Source organism: Conger conger, chromosome 4, assembly GCF_963514075.1.
Source record: "Conger conger chromosome 4, fConCon1.1, whole genome shotgun sequence".
NCBI lineage: Eukaryota > Metazoa > Chordata > Actinopteri > Anguilliformes > Congridae > Conger > Conger conger.
Window position 1 is genome coordinate 12,889,398 of NC_083763.1, and position 18,641 is coordinate 12,908,038.

General features: G+C 54.3%; 1 protein-coding gene across 2 annotated transcripts in view; it reads right to left on the bottom strand.

Moving 5' to 3' along the window:
- Window positions 1-1,091: 1,091 nt before the first annotated feature.
- The window catches only part of sema6bb (sema domain, transmembrane domain (TM), and cytoplasmic domain, (semaphorin) 6Bb), a 121,541-nt gene continuing 103,991 nt past the window's right edge, over window positions 1,092-18,641 (bottom strand). For both annotated transcript variants that reach the window (XM_061238723.1, XM_061238724.1), the window contains one exon: window positions 1,092-3,018. In XM_061238723.1, the coding sequence (XP_061094707.1) occupies window positions 2,087-3,018 (932 nt within the window). In that variant the 3' untranslated portion in view covers window positions 1,092-2,086. The remainder of the gene's footprint in view (window positions 3,019-18,641) is intronic.

Sequence of the window (18,641 nt, forward strand, 5' to 3'; positions counted from 1 at the left end):
CCCTTCACATTAAGACAAACAAAACTCGCGCCCGCCCGACCCCGCTCCTCAATTAAAGCCCCTCCGCCCGCCATTTCCCCGCAGGGCAGGACCGCGTGCTGTGGGACCCCCCTCTCTACACCGGGGCCTGGTATAAACCCCTGTATTTAGGCAGCTGTGCTGCCTGCTTAGCGGGGCCCGCCTCTGAGCGCTAGCCAGAAATCAGGACGCCCCCCCCCCGCGCGAGGTCCCGCTCCGTCCCGTCCCGCGTGAGCGTGTTTACGGCCCGGCTCGCGACCCCTCGACCCCGACCGCTCAGCACGTTCCCCCCCGGGGGAGGCCCGCGGCCGCGCTAACAAAAAAGAGCCAAGCTTTCTCACGCACCCCCGCCGCTAACCGCTAACCGCTAACACCAGGTCAGTGACATTAGAGGGCCAGCGTCGTAAATCACACACAAAATGGCCGCCGCCCTGTCGAATTAGCGGAGGGCCGGCAGGGCCCACCCTCCCGTCCCGACCCCCGTCGACCCCTGAACCGAACAGCGTCACCTGACCCGCAAAGGGGGGTCGCGAAATACAGCACAAAATAAAATAACAAAAAGAATAAAACACAATCTGTTTTTGAAACTGTAAAAATTATGAAATGCAGAAAGAGGGTAACGGACACGCAAGCAAAACGAACGCAAAAAGTACACGGTCACGATTTTTCTCAGATTTTTCAGTCAGTCCCGTTACTGATGTTGCTGCTGATATCCTGACAGTAGTGAGCAGAATAAGTCCAGTCAAGGGGGGAGGGGGGGTCACCTGTTTCACAGCCTCACCCCCTCCCCCAACCCCTCGCAGCAACACCCGTAGTCCAAAAGTTCCGGATGTTTCTCCCCAGCGTGGCTTGGCTGTGTCTGAGAGAGTCAATTCCTTCTGGTGCCTTCCGGGCTGTTCCCCCCTCCCCTCAGAGCACGGCTGGGGGCTCTGTCACCGCCCCCCCGCCCCCCCCCCCCCGGCTCAAAGCCCAGGTGTGGGAAGTGTAGCCTCCCCCCACCGTCAAAACGTCCTGCAGGGGCAGAGCTGGGCGTCCAGAGGGGTGATCCTCGCCCTGCGGCCCCCCTCCCGAAATACAATCGGCCGCAAAACGCCAAGACGGACAGCGAAGGTGCTCCCGCCTCCCCCACCCTGCTGTCCCTCTCCCCTCCTCTCCAGTCCTCAGCGGGGGATGGGAGAGGAGATATAGGAGACACCTCGCTGCGTGTGTGTGGAGTATGTATGGGTGTGTGTGTGTGTGTGTGTGTGGGTGTGTGTGAACTGTAGTTCCATCGTCACATGAAGGCAGGGTGCCTGGACGCCCGTCACCATCCCCGCTCTCCTGCACTCAGTCAGAATCCGCGTCCTCCGCCGTTTCTCACGTCCGCTGGGAGACGAGGCCAACGTGAGCCCGCCCCGTGAACTCAGGAGCGTGCACGTGACCTGCGCCTGCTTGTAAATCCGAGAGAGCGCATGTGACCCGTCTGACGGGCACGGGCGTGAGCGCGAAGCGGACAGAGGTCTCTCGGGTTGGCAGCAGCGGGGGGTTCAGAGGTCAGTCTTTCACAGCCCCCCCCCCCCTCCAACATCAGCGGAAACTCCCCAAAACGAGAGACGGGGTTACACAGGCACCCCTGGTCCACGGTCTTCACTCTGCACGGTCTGGCAGTATCTCAAATGATATGGGTCTCTGTGCCACCTACAGTGTCCTCACAAACCCACAGTTTTTTGATGGGACTTTATAGATACATTTATCTGGGAGGTATATTGTATTTCTGTACTTTTGTAATAAAATATATTTTCTAGTTGTATTTGCTCCACCCAATCCCAGCTCCTCCACCACTCACAGGTCTCTTAGTTACAGTCACAGTTACCGTGGCGACGTAAGCACGCCGAACGTCAGCGAGAGAGGACGGACCAACGGGAGGAGGGGAGGCGGAGTCTCGGGGACGTTCCAGTTGCCGGGGAGACAGGTGTGTGAGTGTGTGCAAGGGGGGAGGGCGTGGTTATGGAGGGGAAAGGGGCCGGGTTTATGACTTCAGAGGAGAGGAGGAGCCCCGTGTTTTTTTGTAAATCGATTTCGTGTTTCCTCATTGGCTGGTCGAGGTCCGCTCGCTCCCGCCCTTCACGAGGAGGCGGCTGTAGTCGGCCATGTCGCCTAACCCCCGGGGGGCCCCGTGGAGCCCGGGCCGGGCCAGGCCGGGGTGGTGGGGCCCCCGCAGGGCAGGGTAGTGACAGAGGGCGGGGGACGGGGCCCCGTTGTTGCTGTTGAAGTTGTATCCCTCGGGCCCCCAGCGCAGGGTGGGCTCCCCGAAATCCATCTGGGGGTTGGGGGCGGAGACGGCCCTCCTGCGGTCGGGGGACTCCTGGGGCGTGGCGGGGTAGGCGTACTCCCCCGCCGAGTTCCGCAGGGCCCGCCCCCCTCCTCCCTGCCCCTCCCCTCGGTGGTGGCCGGCCAATGAGAGGTAGTGCTGCCGCTCGGCGGGCTGGCCGGGGTCGCCGGGCTCCTCCCTCCTCCCCTGCAGGAGTTTGGAGCTCAGATAGATGACGGTGGAGGACGGGGTGTTCTGGGAGTTGGAGTTCAGGAAGGTCTGGCTCTGGTCCCAGCTGGTGTCCCCCAGGCGCAGGCCCGGCGGGGGCCGTTTCTGCTGCAGGGGGGTCTGCTCGGGGGTGGGCAGCAGGTCCAGCTCGCCCCGGGCCCAGCCGTTGGGCATGTCGAACAGCGTCTCCGCCTGGGCGCGGCCCCCCCGGCCCCCGCCTCCCCCCTCGCCCGCCCGGCTCACGCTCACCACCGAGCCGCTCCCGCCCTGTCCCAGCATGCTCTGCTCCTTGTCCCCTTTGCCCCGGGAGCCCCGGGCGGCGCCGGAGCGGGAGCGCGAGCGGTGCTTGTGGCCCATGATCCAGCACACCGCCAGGCCCGACAGCACCGCCCCGGTGGCGAAGGCCGAGACTGCGGACAGGACCAGCAGGTTCACCGACACCAACCCGTCAGGCTCCTCAATGAAGCTCTCCTGCAGGAGACCTGGGGGAGAGAGAGAGGAGGGAGAGAGAGGGGAGAGAAAGACAGGGGAGAGAGAGGGGGAGAGAGAGGAGGGAGAGAAGGGGGGGAGAGAGAGGGGGGAGAGAGGGGAGAGGGGGAGGAGGGAGAGAGGGGAGAGAGAGGGGGAGAGAAAGAGGGGAGAGGGGGGGAGAAAGAGAGGGGGAGGGGGGAGAGAAGGGGAGAGAGGGGTGAAGGAGGGAATGAAAGGGGGGGAGAGAGGGAGAGAAAGAGGGGAGACAGGGAGGGAGAGAAAGAGGGGGAGAGGAGGGGCAGAGAGAGGGGAGAGAAAGGGGGAGAGAGAGGAGGGAGAGGGGGGAGAGAGGGGAGAGGGGGAGGGCAGATAGACGGAAGGGAGAGAGAGAAAGGGAGAGAGAGGGGGGAAAGAGGAAGGGCGGATGGAGAGAGGGAGAGAAAGGGAGGGGGGAGGAAAGGGAGGGGAGAGAGGGAAGGGGAGGGAGAGATAGAGGGGGAGAGAGGGGAGAGGCGGGGGAGGAGACAGACGGAGAAAGACAGAGAGAGCATACAAGGTCAGTCCACCTGCAGAGATAACAGGAAAATGCACTAAAATGCATCTTGGCACACACTACAAATAAATAAATGCACCCACTACATAAACGACAATCAAAATGGAAGCAGGTGTAAGTTTGCCTTGCAGGTGACACGGAATAATTTACCTGAAAGGGCCCAGATTACACAAATGCAAATACGCGTTTCAGATTAATTAAACGCCGTCTGTCCCGAAACACCTGCCACACCACACACGGTCTCTCAGAGCCCACTCAGCGTTGTTAAATCGTCTCCGAGCCTATTTTTACTCCGATCGAAGAGGAAGAAGCGGACTAATTTGCTCCCGGGGGGGCACTGAAGAAGGACCGGCTTTCGGTGTAAGGGTTAATTGCACTCATTACCCAAAATGGCCGCCGATTTCCTCCTAATTTTTAATGGCCCGCAATAACTGTCTTCCTGATTGAGGATACCTACCCCCAACTCGGAGCGCGGAGCTCTTTTCGGCCCATTAAACGGACCCCGGCGCGAAACCGCCCTCCTCTCTCAGGCTCCCGCGGCAGCCGGAGGTTAAGCGGGGCATCGCTTCCCGCGCCCTCCGTCTTTTATCTTTCCCCCTCCGCGGAAAAAAACCGAGAGGTGTCGCCGCGGCCCGCCCCGTAGCCCGGAAAAAAGCCCCTCGGATGAATTATTTAAAAAAGAACCGGCGAACGAAAAAACGAGGGAGCGTGAAAAGCGCGGCGACAGATCAATTAAGGAAACGTCAGGAGAGGCTCTTTGTAGAAGGAGCTCGGGGGACTCGCCGTCTGCGGGAACGAGGAGCTCACGCTTTGCCGGGAACGCACATCAAACACGCGCGCGCCGGGAAAAAAACCTAAAAAAACGATACCAGAAGGTCCGACGGGGGAAATACTTCGGCGGGGCCCAAAACAAACACGGTAAATGTTCCTCGAATTGCTGCCGCGGCGGAGCCCGACAGGCGAGAGGCTGAGGAGGGAGGGAGAGAGGGATGAATCCGCAGCCGGAGGAAACGGACGGGTGTTATTAAGCGCCGGGTGTCCACCCTCGCTCACCTGGCGGAGGGAGCCGGCATTCCTGGGAGGCAGGGACCCTTGAAAAAGTTAATTTTACTGTCGGACAAATTATTTTTAATTGGGATGAATGGAAACAATTGCGTGGGGTGGGGGGTGGGGGGGGGTACCGCCAGACCTCGCTGGCTGGAGCTAAATTAGCGGTCCTGGGCCAAGTGAAACAAACTATTCTTCATGCTGACCGAAATTTACAGCGCCGAGATTGTTCCCAGAGCAAAGATACCAGCTTAAATGTCGGTATTAAAGGATTGATGGTGCAGTCTGATAAAGCCGGCACAACTGCCAAGAACCAGTTCGCTAAAAAGCAACACTCCGAGGGCCTAATTTACTCAAGAGCTTTAGCATGTGCACAGGCGAAACCAATAACATGACCAATGATTGGTCACGGTATTTGTTCTGCACCAATCGTCGGTTGTGTTATTAGTTTTGCGTGGGCTGACGGGTTTTGCACGTGTAAACCAGGCTCCGTGTGTTAAATCCATTCCATCACTGCTTAGAAGAATGCCATACGTTCAGGACACAGGGAAATCACTGAAATTGCTGTCACTAATTTCAGAGCACAGAGAACCTTACACAAGCATACTGCTGGCAGAAGGTCCAGTGGAGATCTTTGAGGAGGTTTTGGAACATTTTCGAAGTCAGTGTTCTAGAACTGTACAGTTTTTTTTAGCAATTACTAGTGGTGATTGTTACATCAGCATTAGAATGTTCAGTTAAGTTATCATTATGTGTTTATTACTGAGATATAGCCTTTGCATTGTGTTAGATGCAAAGTTCTACCTCCAGTAGTTTTGAATCAAAGCTGACTAGATTTTTTGCATGTACATTTTTTGTAACGCCAGTCATGCGAAAAAACTCCCACCACAGCACAAAGAAGCACATAGCTAAAGATGAATTTCCAGAATTTCCATGTCAAACAAGGGCCTACCATAGTTAGCCAAAAACCTTGAAACTTAATAATAAATACAATGGCAGCTGTACAATAATGCTTGTCACAAAACTCTCCAATTTGTATCGTCAGTCACGACGGATTCGCCCATATGCAATTTAATCATTTTATTTATCACAAGGCGGGCGGTACCAACTGCCTTCGCCTGAGGTGTAGGTTTGGAAACGAGACGCCCCCACACTAAGAAGATGCCCCGGGATGAGCTGCGTCTCCCAGCGGAGCCCACCTCCTCTCCCCCTTTTTCCGAGTTCCTGTCTGCTTCTCCCCCATAGGCACAGCCGCTCCAAAGATCCTCTGTGTTCGCGAGATACGATCAGAATCCCATTACGGCTCTGTCAGGATCGCTGCACGAGAAGCCTTTCCTCCAGACGCATTCGCATTCTTTACAGACTGACTCAGCAACAGGTCGGGTGACCTCTTCCCTGTCTCTCATATCCAGGGAGACGGCTGACACGGTTACCATAGGAACGCAAAGCCCGGAATGACTCCCGCTATAAACCGGCTCGGCTGAACGGATGGCACCGCTGGGAAGGCCAGAAGGCGCTTCCGACTAAATTGGAATTGTTGTTTGGATTCAAGCGGGTTTTTTATTCTATTGTTGACACGTTTTATGATGGGCCGACGGTACGTTCGTTGAGAATCCTATTTCAGATGAACAGCAGTCTGAGGCTAACTAACTGAATTGTCCCTGTTGGGTCAGATTGGGTGAACACTACGAATGCTTCAACTCATGGTCCCCCCCCATGGTCGACCAATAGTACAGCTCACATTTCTGATCGCCATGGTTGCACAACCGTCTCATTAAATTTCTTCTCATTTATTTTCACTGAATTTGGTAACGCTGAGGCCCAAGTTCTGCCATCATTGCACAACAACTCCAAGACAGCAAATCCCACTGTCGACCTATTCTTCTCCCCCTCTCCAAAAACTATTTCAACACTTGGAACACTCCAAGGTTTTTTGAAATGCCTTTCCAACATTCTAAGTCAGTGTTCCGGAACACCATTGCTTTCTGTTACCAGCAGTGATTGTGACATCACCATCAGAATGTTCTGCTGAGAACATATTTGTATTCGTACCACTTGAAGGGTTAAAACCTTCACTGACTGAAAAATGAAAGATACGCTTTTGATTTTTCTCCCTTCCGCTGTTTCTCCGCTCCACTGTTTCACACGGGCACACGACACTGCTGGGTAAACATCGCCGCTGGAGCGCGGCTACAGTTTTTTAGTTTATTTATTGTGGCGAGGGCTCAGGACAAAATGGACGGATAATGAATGGGTGCACAGCTTGATGTTTCCCAATCCCCGGCCGTGATGGATGTGAAAGCATCGAAAACAAGACTCTCATATAAACAGACATTTTTTTTTCCCATCTAATATCTATATTTAATTCCCACCCAACTGAGCGATTCTGCCAGGCACTCCGGTTCCAGAGACATGCAGCAGGCTAATTGGATGCTCTGAATGAGTGTGTGAGCGAATGGTGTGTGGGCCCTGCCATGCACTGGGGAGCTGCCCAGGGTTTAATCCAGACTCTCGACCAGTGCATGCTGGGATAGCCTCCAGCCCCTCCACCCCTTTCCCCCACCCATACACTCAGGAGTGACAGTGGAGGTACATGTTTGTTCTTCAAGGATCAAATTTCCCAAATGTGCCCTGAAAGTAGAGCAATGTTCTCTTTGGGTACAAATGAGTACCTTTTCTGAGGAATGAATTATACACTATATTGCTCTCAGTTTTCTGTACCTCCAGGGAAGCACCGCAGCAAGAAGCCTTTACGTGCCTTCATGCAGTGACCCTGGCCGGGAATGAACAGAATGGATGGATGGACAGACGGACGCAGCTGCCTGTATTCCCGGAGTTTCGGCGAGACGTCGTCAGTCCGTTTCGCGTGTTTAGCGGCTCGGATGAAACCTGGCTGACAGCAGTAACTGCCTGTCCTCTGCAGGCAAATGTAATGCGTTTTGACGAGCAGTGGCGATGTCGATATTACGGGCGTGACAGCGGGTGAGACGGATTCCGCGGCCTGGGCGACTTACAGGAAGCGTTAGCGGCGGGAAGCGTTAGCGACAGGAAGCGTTAGTGACGGGAAGTGTTAGCGACAGGAAGCATTAGCGACAGGAAGCGTTAGCGACAGGAGAGCTCTGCATGCTCTCTCCCCACAGCAAGACCGCGATCGGCTGCCCTCCTGACCCAGCAAGACCATGATCAGCTGCCCTCCTGACCCAGCGAGACCGCTATCAGCTGCCCTGGTGACCCAGCAAGACCGTGATCAGCTGCCCTCCTGACCCAGTGAGACCGCTATCAGCTGCCCTGGTGACCCAGCAAGACCGCTATCAGCTGCCCTGTGACCCAGCAAGACCGCTATCAGCTGCCCTGTAACCCAGTGAGACCGCTATCAGTTGCCCTGTGACCCAGTGAGACCGCGATCAGCTGCCCTGTGACCCAGTGAGACCGCGATCAGCTGCCCTGTGACCCAGTGAGACCGCGATCAGCTGCCCTGTGACCCAGCAAGACCGCTATCAGCTGCCCTGTGACCCAGCAAGACCGCTATCAGCTGCCCTGTGACCCAGCAAGACCGCTATCAGCTGCCCTGTGACCCAGCAAGACCGTGATCAGCTGCCCTGTGACCCAGCAAGACCGTAATCAGCTTTCCTGTGACCCAGCAAGACCGTGATCAGCTGCCCTGTGACCCAGTGAGACCCTGATCAGCTGCCCTGTGACCCAGCAAGACCGTGATCAGCTGCCCTGGTGACCCAGCGAGACTGTGATCAGCTGCCCTGTGACCCAGCGAGACCGCTATCAGCTGCCCTGTGACCCAGTGAGCAAGGGCACGGCCGTTGGCCTGCACACTGCAGAAATTCGATCTCGACAAGTATTCTAGTCTTAGCGTATATTGAGACTTAACATCTTATTTCTTTTACTTTTTTTGCCAAATAAGACAAAAACATTGGCAATGAGGTAAGGCAGTTTCATTTGAAGATTCCCCGATGGGGTAAGAAAAATGTGCTTGTCAAGCAAACAGCAACATAAAACAAGCTAATAGTTTCTACTTGAGAGAAAAAAGATCTTAAGTCTTATTATAAGACTGCAATGCTTGTTAAGACCGTCGGCGTAGCTTTCTTTTACTGCTGTCGGGGTGGGCTTGTAATCACAATGCAGACGGAGTGTAAACGACAACGCAGGGGCCCCTTTCACAAAATGGGGGACAACCAGTGAGACGCCATCTGTGTTAACTGAATTGTTACTAGTTTTTTTCTCATTACTGTCACCTTATTAGTGTTTGTCATTCAACTTGAAGGTGGTCTGTAGGTTCCACCGCCTGTAATTAATTATATGTCTTATATGCCATTATTAATTGTTTAATTGCAAATTGCTTTGGCAATTTATATACGGTCATGCCAATAAAACATTTAATTGAACTGAGAGACTGAGAGAGAGAGAGATAGAGACAGAGAGGGAGAGCAGGGAAGAGATGGGGAGAGAGAATTAGAGAAAGGGAGAGACGAAGATAGAGAACAAGACAGCGGGAGAGCGAGGGAGCTGGAGAGAGATAGGGGGAGAGAGATAAATGGAGAGACAGAGATAGAGAGCTAGACAGAGGGAGAGTGAAAGAGAAATGGAGAGAGACAGAGATAGAGAGCTAGAGAGAGGGAGAGAGAGCTGGAGAGAGACAGAGATAGAGAGCTAGACAGAGACAGAGGGAGAGGGAGAGAGAGCTGGAGAGAGATAGGGGAGAGAGATAGAGAGCGAGACAGAGGCAGAGAGAGAGCGTAACGATCCGGGGACTTCCTGTCGCAGCGGTGTGTGGGAGGCCCTCGGCCCCTCCCTGCCTATTGGCTGAGTGATAATGGGAGCAGCTCTGACTGGCAGAGTGATGACAGTGAATACTTCCTGGACTCGCCGACTCCAATTACATTACAGCGGCACTGAGGGTCGGCGTGGTTACCGCGGTCTGCTGTCCCAGCCAAGAACGCCGATGTTCTCCCGGCAACAGCCATCGCAGGCTCTCATTCTATTGGCCAATTAATCTCTCAACTCTCAACCTCTTCCTGTTTCCTGTCCTCTTGCCCTTCCTCCCGAAACACCCCCCGTGTCCCTGACCTCTCTGGCCCGGCACTAATCTCCGTTTCCCTCTCCTGGGACAGGTCCCATTCCCTGCCCCTGTCCCACCATCTCTCTCCATCTCTCTCTGCACCAAATCCAAATTCAAAATGTGCTTTATTTGACAAGTAAATGTGTTCTCCAAAAGCCTTCAGATTGACAAATGACAAACGACAACAAATCCCGAGAACCAAGAACCAAGGAAGGACACAAAAAGTCTTCTGTCTCTCCACCCTCCATGTCTCGATTCTCTCTCTCCTCTCTCCATCTCTGCCTCCTCTCAATCTCTCTCCTCTCTTCATCCATCTCTCTCCTCTCCCCATCCCTCTCCATCTCTCTCCCTCCATCATTCTGTTCCCTCCCCATCTCTCTCCTCTCTCTAACTCTCTCCATCCATCTTTCTCTCCTCTCCCCATCCCTCTCCATCTATCTCCCTCCATCTTTCTGTTCCCTCCCCATCTCTCTCCTCCCTCTAACTCTCTCCATCCATCTTTCTCTCCTCTCCCCATCCCTCTCCATCTCTCTCCCTCCATCATTCTGTTCCCTCCCTATCTCTCTCCTCCCTCTAACTCTCTCCATCCATCTTACTCTCCTCTCCCCATCCCTCTCCATCTCTCTCCCCTCCATCTCTCTCCATCTCTCTCCTTCCTCTCCTCCCTCTCCCCCGCTCCGGAGCACGGCGCAGGTGTGATAATGAAATATCCAGCACTCAGCGTCCTCTTATTTAAGATTCTCTTCATTAGCGGCGCTGGACTGGCGGGGTATGGATCGGCTCCGGTCGTGTTCACAAATTGGCCTTCTGCTGGGCTGTAAAACGCATCGATCCTCACCCCCGGAGTCAGCCGGACGCAGGGGGGGTCACGGTGGAGAACATGCAGTAATGCAAACTGTACGGATAAGGGAAGGGGGATACAGAGGAGGAACACAAGCTTTACTGCTGATGCCCGAGACTGTTACTAGGACAATCTACCAGCTGCGGCAGGAATAAGTTACTTGTGAATGCTCCCTCTCTCTCTCTTTCTCTATCTCTCTCTCTCTCACACACACACACACATACACACATACACACATACACACGCACGTCGAAAATGACAACGTTGGGGAAAAAAACAGAAGAGATGCAAATTGACGCAAAAATGTCTCCTCTTGAGTGCGTGCTACGTGTGTGTTTGTGTAAAAACTGAATGTATGTGGGCATCTGTGCGTGTGTGTGGCAGAATGTGTGTGTTTGTGTGAGTGGGTGTTTGTGTGAGTGGGTGTGCAGGCCACAGTTGCATTGCCTGTGGTTCAGAGAGCTTCGGTCTGCTTGTTATTCTCCAATCTCCCCCACTCCCTCTTTCTTCCTCTCCGTCTTTCTCTCTCCGTCTCTCCCTCGCTCCCCCTTTGATCACTGACTTTGCTCCCCATGGGAGGCCTGACTGCACTGGGCTCTGTTCGGCTCGTGTGTGATCACTCACACACACACACACACACACACACACAGACACACATATACATATAAATGCACGTGTACACACACACACACACACACACACAGACAGACACACATATACATATACATGCGCGTGCGCACACACACACTCACTCACACACACGCGCACACACACCCAGGCATGTACACGCACGCACACACGCGCACACACAGACACATACACACACAGGAGAACACACACACACACACACGCACACACACACACACACACACACACATATACATATACATGCGCGTGTGCACACACACACTCACTCACACACACGCGCAAACACACCCAGGCATGTACACGCACGCACACACGCGCACACACAGACACATACACACACAGGAGAACACACACACACACGCACACACACACACACACACATTTACAGCTGATAAGAGGGTACTTTAAAAGTGAAGTCTTTGAGGCTACTCATTAGCAAAACCACAGGCTCAATTAAATCGAAAAAGGAGGAATTACAGAGTTCAAGCTGACATTGAAAAAATAATGAGTCATTAAGCTATTAATATGTCTTTCTCGCTATAATACACATCAAACACCTGAAATCACTTTTTAAAATATAATAGAATAACCACAGATACAATAAGAACCCTGCAGCTATGTTCTAGAACTCCACTGTTTTCAGTTACCAGTAGTGATTGTGACATCAGCGTGAGAATGTTCAGTTCAGAACATTCTAATCACGTCTCTGAAAATTCCAAAATACTCAAATGCTCAGTCTTATAAACCGAACTTCCTGTAAGTGCAGGGAGCGTCCTAAAATTGTAAAGGCTCTCGAAACATGAAACTGAGATTTGCCGAGGCAGAGTGTGTTTCTGGCTAGCGCCGGTCTCCTTGCCCGGTGTTATAAAGGCCTCCTAATGGCATTTGCGCTCAGTGATTACAGCAGATGGGTTGAGGTAGCAGGGGGTGATCGAGCCCAGTTTACGCACATGGACAGAACCAGCCGGCGTGCCTGCGAGCCCCTGGTAAAATATGTTATGAGAATGGTTTTATTATACAGCGGAAGACTGGAGTCTGTGTCTTGGGGGGTGGGGTGGGGGGGGGGGGGGGGTAAGGGTGGGGGTGTTTGGTGATATGAAAGTGGGTGAGAGAAAGGGTAAGAGGCAGAGAGGATAAGATAGAGCGAGCAAGAGAGCCAGATAGTGACAGAGAGCAATGAGTGAGAGAGGCAGAGAGAGAGAGAGAGTGAGAGAGAGGAGATTTAAATTGAATCTAGAGCATGTTATTCAATGTGTCACACACTAGCCGTCTCCTGCTGGTATGAATTTGTGAAGAAGAGGGCTGCATGTATTTCTCATCATGTGAACTTTCCCCTGCAGCGCTAACACACGCCCGTGTTCACAGCATCAGCGTCCCCGGACCTGACTAATGGGACAGCTGGACTGTGGGGACTGTGTGTGTGAGTGTGTGTGAGTGTGAGTGTGTGTGAGTGCGTGTGTATGCGTATGTACGTGGAATACATTTCTGCAGTATGTGAAACATGGCATATAGGCACTCTCTTCTCTCTGTCCTCTTTTTTCTCTCTGCTGTCTCTATTCCGGGCGGCACAGATGGTGCAGTGGGTAGCACTGCCGCCTCACAGCGAGGAGGTCCTGGGTTCGAATCCCGGTTGACTGGGGGCCTCTCTGTGCGGAGTTTGTATGTTCTCCCCGTGTTCGCATGGGTTTCCTCCCACAGTCCAAAGACATGCAGGTTAGGCTGATTGGAGAATCTAAATTGCCCGTGGGTATGAGTGATGGACTGGCGACCTGTCCAGGGTTTTCCTGCCTTTCGCCCAATGTATGATGGGATAGGCTCCAGCCCCCCTGCGATCCTGTTCAGGATAAGCGGGTTAAGATAATGGATGGATGTCTCTATTCCTCTCTTTCCCTTTTCTCTATACCACTCTCCCCATCCCCTCTATTTAATTATAATATCATTTGTTATTCAGTCGATTAGACTTAGCAGAGGATAACCCACCTGGTGGGTTTAGGGCCCAAGAGCTGTGTGGATCTAATTGTGGCTACACCAGGCCTTGAACCAGCAACCTTCTGGGTCCCAGTCATGCACCATTGCTCTCTGTCTTTTGCCTTTATATTGGGGAATGGGATTTTTCCCATTATTAATAAAGGGAAGTTTAAAAGTCGAAAAGGCTCTCTCTCTCTCTCTCTCTCTCTCTCACTCTCTGTCTCTCTTTCTCTCTCTCTCCCTCTTTCCGTACTCTCAGGTCAGACAAGTGGCTGCAGCTCTACAGTAATTGATATGCCCGATTTAGGCAGGAAAGTGAAACATGCAACAGAAAGCAATAACAAATACCCCAGGCACATGTCGCAGCGCATAAACTCAGAAAATGGCGGCAACGCCATTAGTTTAATGACCCACTCGGGGTTAAGTCCGCCGGTTCCCAAAACCATGTGACACCCTCAGTTTAAACATAATCTTTCTCACATGCGAGCAGCATAAATTCCAGGCATTAGCACCGTGCCTTCTACAATATAAATTACCACCAGAGGAAAAAAAACATTTTTTTTCTTCTGTGGTATTTGGTTAACGTGACTGCATTAGCGCTTGGGGTTTTTTTTTCCTTGCTCCCTTGCTTCACACATTTCTGGAGGCCAAAAAGAAATGATTAAACTGGCCAGGCAGGACCGGGGTCCGCAGCCCATCTGGTTAGACACACAGCCGGGTGATTGAATCTGTTCCCTGCCTGATTCCTGATTTATGGGACCCGGTTAATGAGAAGTCCTGACCGCGACATTACCGGCAAACGGTTCAGAGCCACTCTCTCTCTCTGCCTACGAGGGCATTCCTCACATAGCCCAACGCTCAGATGCCCCTCAAATCTTCCCCGGTGGATGACACGGGAGGTGATTTACGTCGACGGTTTATTAGAGCCAAGAAACCGGCGCGAAACAGTGTCAGCCATTTTTGAAGCGTTGTCTCGGATATTGTCGCGGTTACGGTGACTGGCCCCTGGTTGGGACAGGCCGCCTCGGCCCAATGGGGGCCTGACAGGGGCGTGGGGACCTCACAGGTGGTTTTCGTCCCAACACAACACAGCACTGTGTTCTGCAAATCTCCGTGTCGTGGGTTTTTTATTGGCGTGGGGTTATTTCTCCACGGTGGAGTCAACACCACCCCACCCCCACGCCCTCGGTGTACACTAAATTCCCGCAGGACCGGAAGTGGTCGGAGTTCTGCCCACAGTGTAAGTCAACACATGTGGACCGACTTTCGGGGCTTTTATGTCCCGTTAACACGGTCCCCATGTGTTCCCTACTTGGCGACCGTGGGCGGGGGGTGGATGAGTTGATGAGCAGGGCTCCCCAGGACTGCTGTGACTTTCCGTAAATCTCCCAAATTCATCCCGGATGATGAATCCGGCCACATCGTTAGTTCATGTTCCCATCATCTCGTCTGTGTGTGTGTGTGTCCTACCGGAGTTCCACATTCTGCACACCCCCCTCCCCCCAGAACATTCCTACACCCCAGGACAGGCACTAACTCACATACGTGTATGTCAAACACGCACACACATGCATAACTTCCACCTCACACGGGTAACTCGTTCTACACACAACGCTGTGTCGTGTTAAATCACATTTATGAGCCCAACGGGGACTCTAAATGCTCTATCAGTTAAAAGCGCTCAGTCATAGAGTTGCTGTTCCCACCGAAAAGTTTGCTGTGCCCCACTCTGCCACCTGCCGTGCCAAAACACTTTTCCGCCATTTTGAAGGTAGGTTACCCATTGCATTTATTTGGGGAGAACTTCTTCGTGTTTGGTAACCGGACACGTATTCCTGCCCATCCCTGCTAACGAAACGAGATAGGCCATCCCAGCTCCCTGTGCCTTATCTTCAAAGGCTCCTCTCCCCTCCAGGGCCGGTCGCAGCCCCAACCTTCTCACGCCTTTCCCCGATCCGGATTAGGTTTTCCCCCTCCGCGCGTTCCGAGAGGGGCGTAGGAATTCGGCGAGGAACGCGGGCCGGGCCGGCGTCCAGCGGTGCCTCCCTCGCTCTCTAAGGCGACGGGAGGAGCGCTTTCGGCTCCTCCGGCGTAAACAGCGCGTGAGAAAACGGCCGTTTGACCCCGAGTTTTCATGCGAGGAGACCTCTGTGGTCGATTAGAAACATAAAAACATCACCCTCCTCCGGGAGGCTTTCGTGCCTCTTTTCTCCCGGTAACACGTTGGAACGTAAAACGTTTCGGAGTCCGCTGACGTTACTCTCTCTGGAAACGAAACGGCGGGCCAGAACCCATCCATTATCTGAACCCGCTTATCCTGAACAGGGTCGCAGGGGGGCTGGAGCCTATCCCAGCATACATTGGGGCGAAAGGCAGGAATACACCCTGGACAGGTCGCCAGTCCATCGCAGGGCACACACACCATTCACTCACACACTCATACCTATGGGCAATTTAGACTCTCCAATCAGCGTAACCTGCATGTCTTTTGGACTGTGGGAGGAAACCTGGAGGAAACCCACGCAGACACGGGGAGAACACTCCGCACAGAGAGGCCCCGGCCGACGGGGATTCGAACCCAGGACCTCCTCGCTGTGAGGCGACAGTGCTACCCACTGCACCATCCGTGCCGCCGCGGGCCAGAACGAAACCGTTAAATTCCGTTCCGGCCGCTAGCGTAGCTACGGGCTCTCCCCCGAACGCAGGTCCCCCCGTACGACGGGTTGTCACCGGCCGACCGAACGCGAGACTCTCTCTCACGTCTGCGACGTGCCGACGGACCTCAATTAAAGCGCGATCGCAACCCGCTGTTCTCCCAGTCAAAACACGGGCCTCACTTCGGGAAATGTTTTCACAGCGCCGTAATTGCTTCCATCTGCAGCCGGCTCCGCCAGCAAAGGTATGTCATTACGCTCAAGTGCTTTCTGGGGCCGGAGCTATAGAACGCGTTCCGGAATGAGAGAGGGGGGGGGGGCGGGGTGCGTCTGCGCCCCGGAAACGCCGTCGGAATCGCCGATTCGCCCAAGAGCGTCTTCCGTCCCGAATCCGCGGCCCAATCGCTCGAAACGGCGGCCGGGGGGGGGGGGGGGGGGCGTCTCCCGCGGCGACGGCGTCTCTGTTTGACGGCTGGTTTAGCTAAGCCGCCTCCGACGACGACGGCCTCCTCCGGCAAACGGACTTCCCGCCGTTTCTCCCGACTCCGAGAAACCCGGCGCTCCGAACTGGAGCGGCACCCGGAACGTCGGGTTCTCGGAGACGGGGGAGGATGAGCGGTGCGTGCCGGGGCTACTCACAGCAGCCGGGACAGCGCACGCCACTCAACGTCCCTTTCCCGGAGGAAAGCGCGCTTTTAAATTTCCCCCGTCGTGTCAAAAACCCGTCACTCGGGTCGGAGGTTCTGGCGATAAACGAGTAGAATATGAGCGAAAACATCCGCGTCGGGCCCCGGAGAAAGGAGCAGGGCTGCCGACTCTCTCCCCCCTGCGAGGCCGAGGCCTGGAAAAACGGCACGTAGGGTCGCGGAATTCGCAGAATAAGCATGCGATTCGCAACAAGACACCGCGTTGGTAATGGCCGCTGAGAATGCTGCCTGCCCGCTATTGTTTCCCATGCAGACCACCGGGGAACACTGCAATGCATTTGACCATTAAATTGGCACACTGAGGAGAAGCAAACGCGAAAAGTATTAAAAGTATAACAAAAACTTTTTTTTTTTTTTAAACTGACCGCACAGTTTTTGAACTGCGAGTTCCAGCCGGCCAGATTTGTTGTTGGCTGGGAGAAGTAGGGGTCTGTTGAAAGCGGGGTTTGAGATGCAGCACTGTAAGTCATAATGTTGCCCAGGGCTGAGCCGGGGAGACCATTACAGGGATAAAGGACTCAGTGAAGTGAGGGAGAGAGCGAGCAGAGAAGAGATTCATCACTGCACACACACACTCACACACACGTACACACACACACACACTCCACACACTCCAAATACTCACACACACGTACACAGACACTCACACACACACATACTCCACACACTCAAACACACACACATACACTCGCGCACATACACACACACACACACATATACACAAACATGCATACACTCGCGCACAGACACACACACACACACATACACAAACACACATACACTTGCGCACACACACACACATACACAAACACACACGCACTGACACACACACACTCATGTACACACACACACATCGGCACATACACACACACACACGCACTCCCACACACACACACTCCCATACACACACTCCATTAACACACCACACACAGATGCACACACACACACACACACACACCCCCGTAATAGTGTGGCTGCAGACAGAAGGCACAGCGATGTTAATTCAGTGAACCGCGGTCATGTTGCGGTGTCTGTGTAACCGCTCCCTCACCACGACCGCATCTCAGGCCATGATGCAGGAGGAGGGGGGGGGAGGAGGGGATTGGACACTCCAGCACGCTCAGAGCCCCCGACTCACACACACACAGTGCCCCCCCACCCCCACAGCGGCGTCACACAGCGCCTCGCCCGCCGTCCTGAGGTCACATCACTTACAGCGCTGGACGCCCGGCCTCCGCTGTGACGAGCCAGAGGCACAGTGACACGGGACCAGAGAGGCCTCACACACCTGAGGGGATTGGCCTGCTGCGGCGTACCCGGTCACCAGTGAAGACGTACGCGCCCGGGAACGAAACGCAGCTGACAGGGACCGCCCCGTTCTAGACCAGGGGCGGATTTGAGCGTTTGAGAGCTTCCTGAAATGAGACAACACCCGCTTGTCCAATGATTTCTCCTGTAGCTGACACTTACAAAGCGACTTAGACTAAACAGGGGACGATCCCTCCTGGAGCAATGCGGGGTTAAGGGGCCTTGCTCAAGCACCCAGCTGTGTAGATCCATCATGGCTAACGCCGGGGCTTGAACCGCCGACCTTCCGCGTCCCAGTCATGTACCTGAGCCCCTCGGCCTGTCAGGGGGGGCTAGATCAGGCGCAACGTGTACGTCGTGCTTCTGGAGGCGGGATCGGTGTCGGCTCCAGGACGCCGGAGACATCGACGGCCGTCTCGCCTCGTTTCTCACAGCCCCCCCCCCGTCCTGGGGTCTACGCCCCCCCCTCATTTAATCCATCACCATCGAGCCGGGGGTCCTCGGTCTGAAAAACGGGATCGATTCCGCCTCGATTTTCCCCTGCACACTTTTCTCAGGCTGAGGAGACGCGCTCGCTCCTGACGCCCATCTGTCTCCCTCTCGGAGGAACGACAGTGTGAGGGAGGGAGAGAGAGAGGGAGGAGGAGGAGAGGGGAGAGAGGGAGGGGAAGAGGAGAGAGAGGGAGGAGGAGAGAGAGAGAGGGAGGAGAAGAGAGGGGGAGAGAGAGGGAAGGAGGGAGGGAGAGAGAGAGCAAGAGAGGGAGAGAGGGGGGGAGAGAGGGAGGGGGGGGGGAGACGGAGGACCTGCTTTAGAATCCGCTGCACTCTAATGTCTAT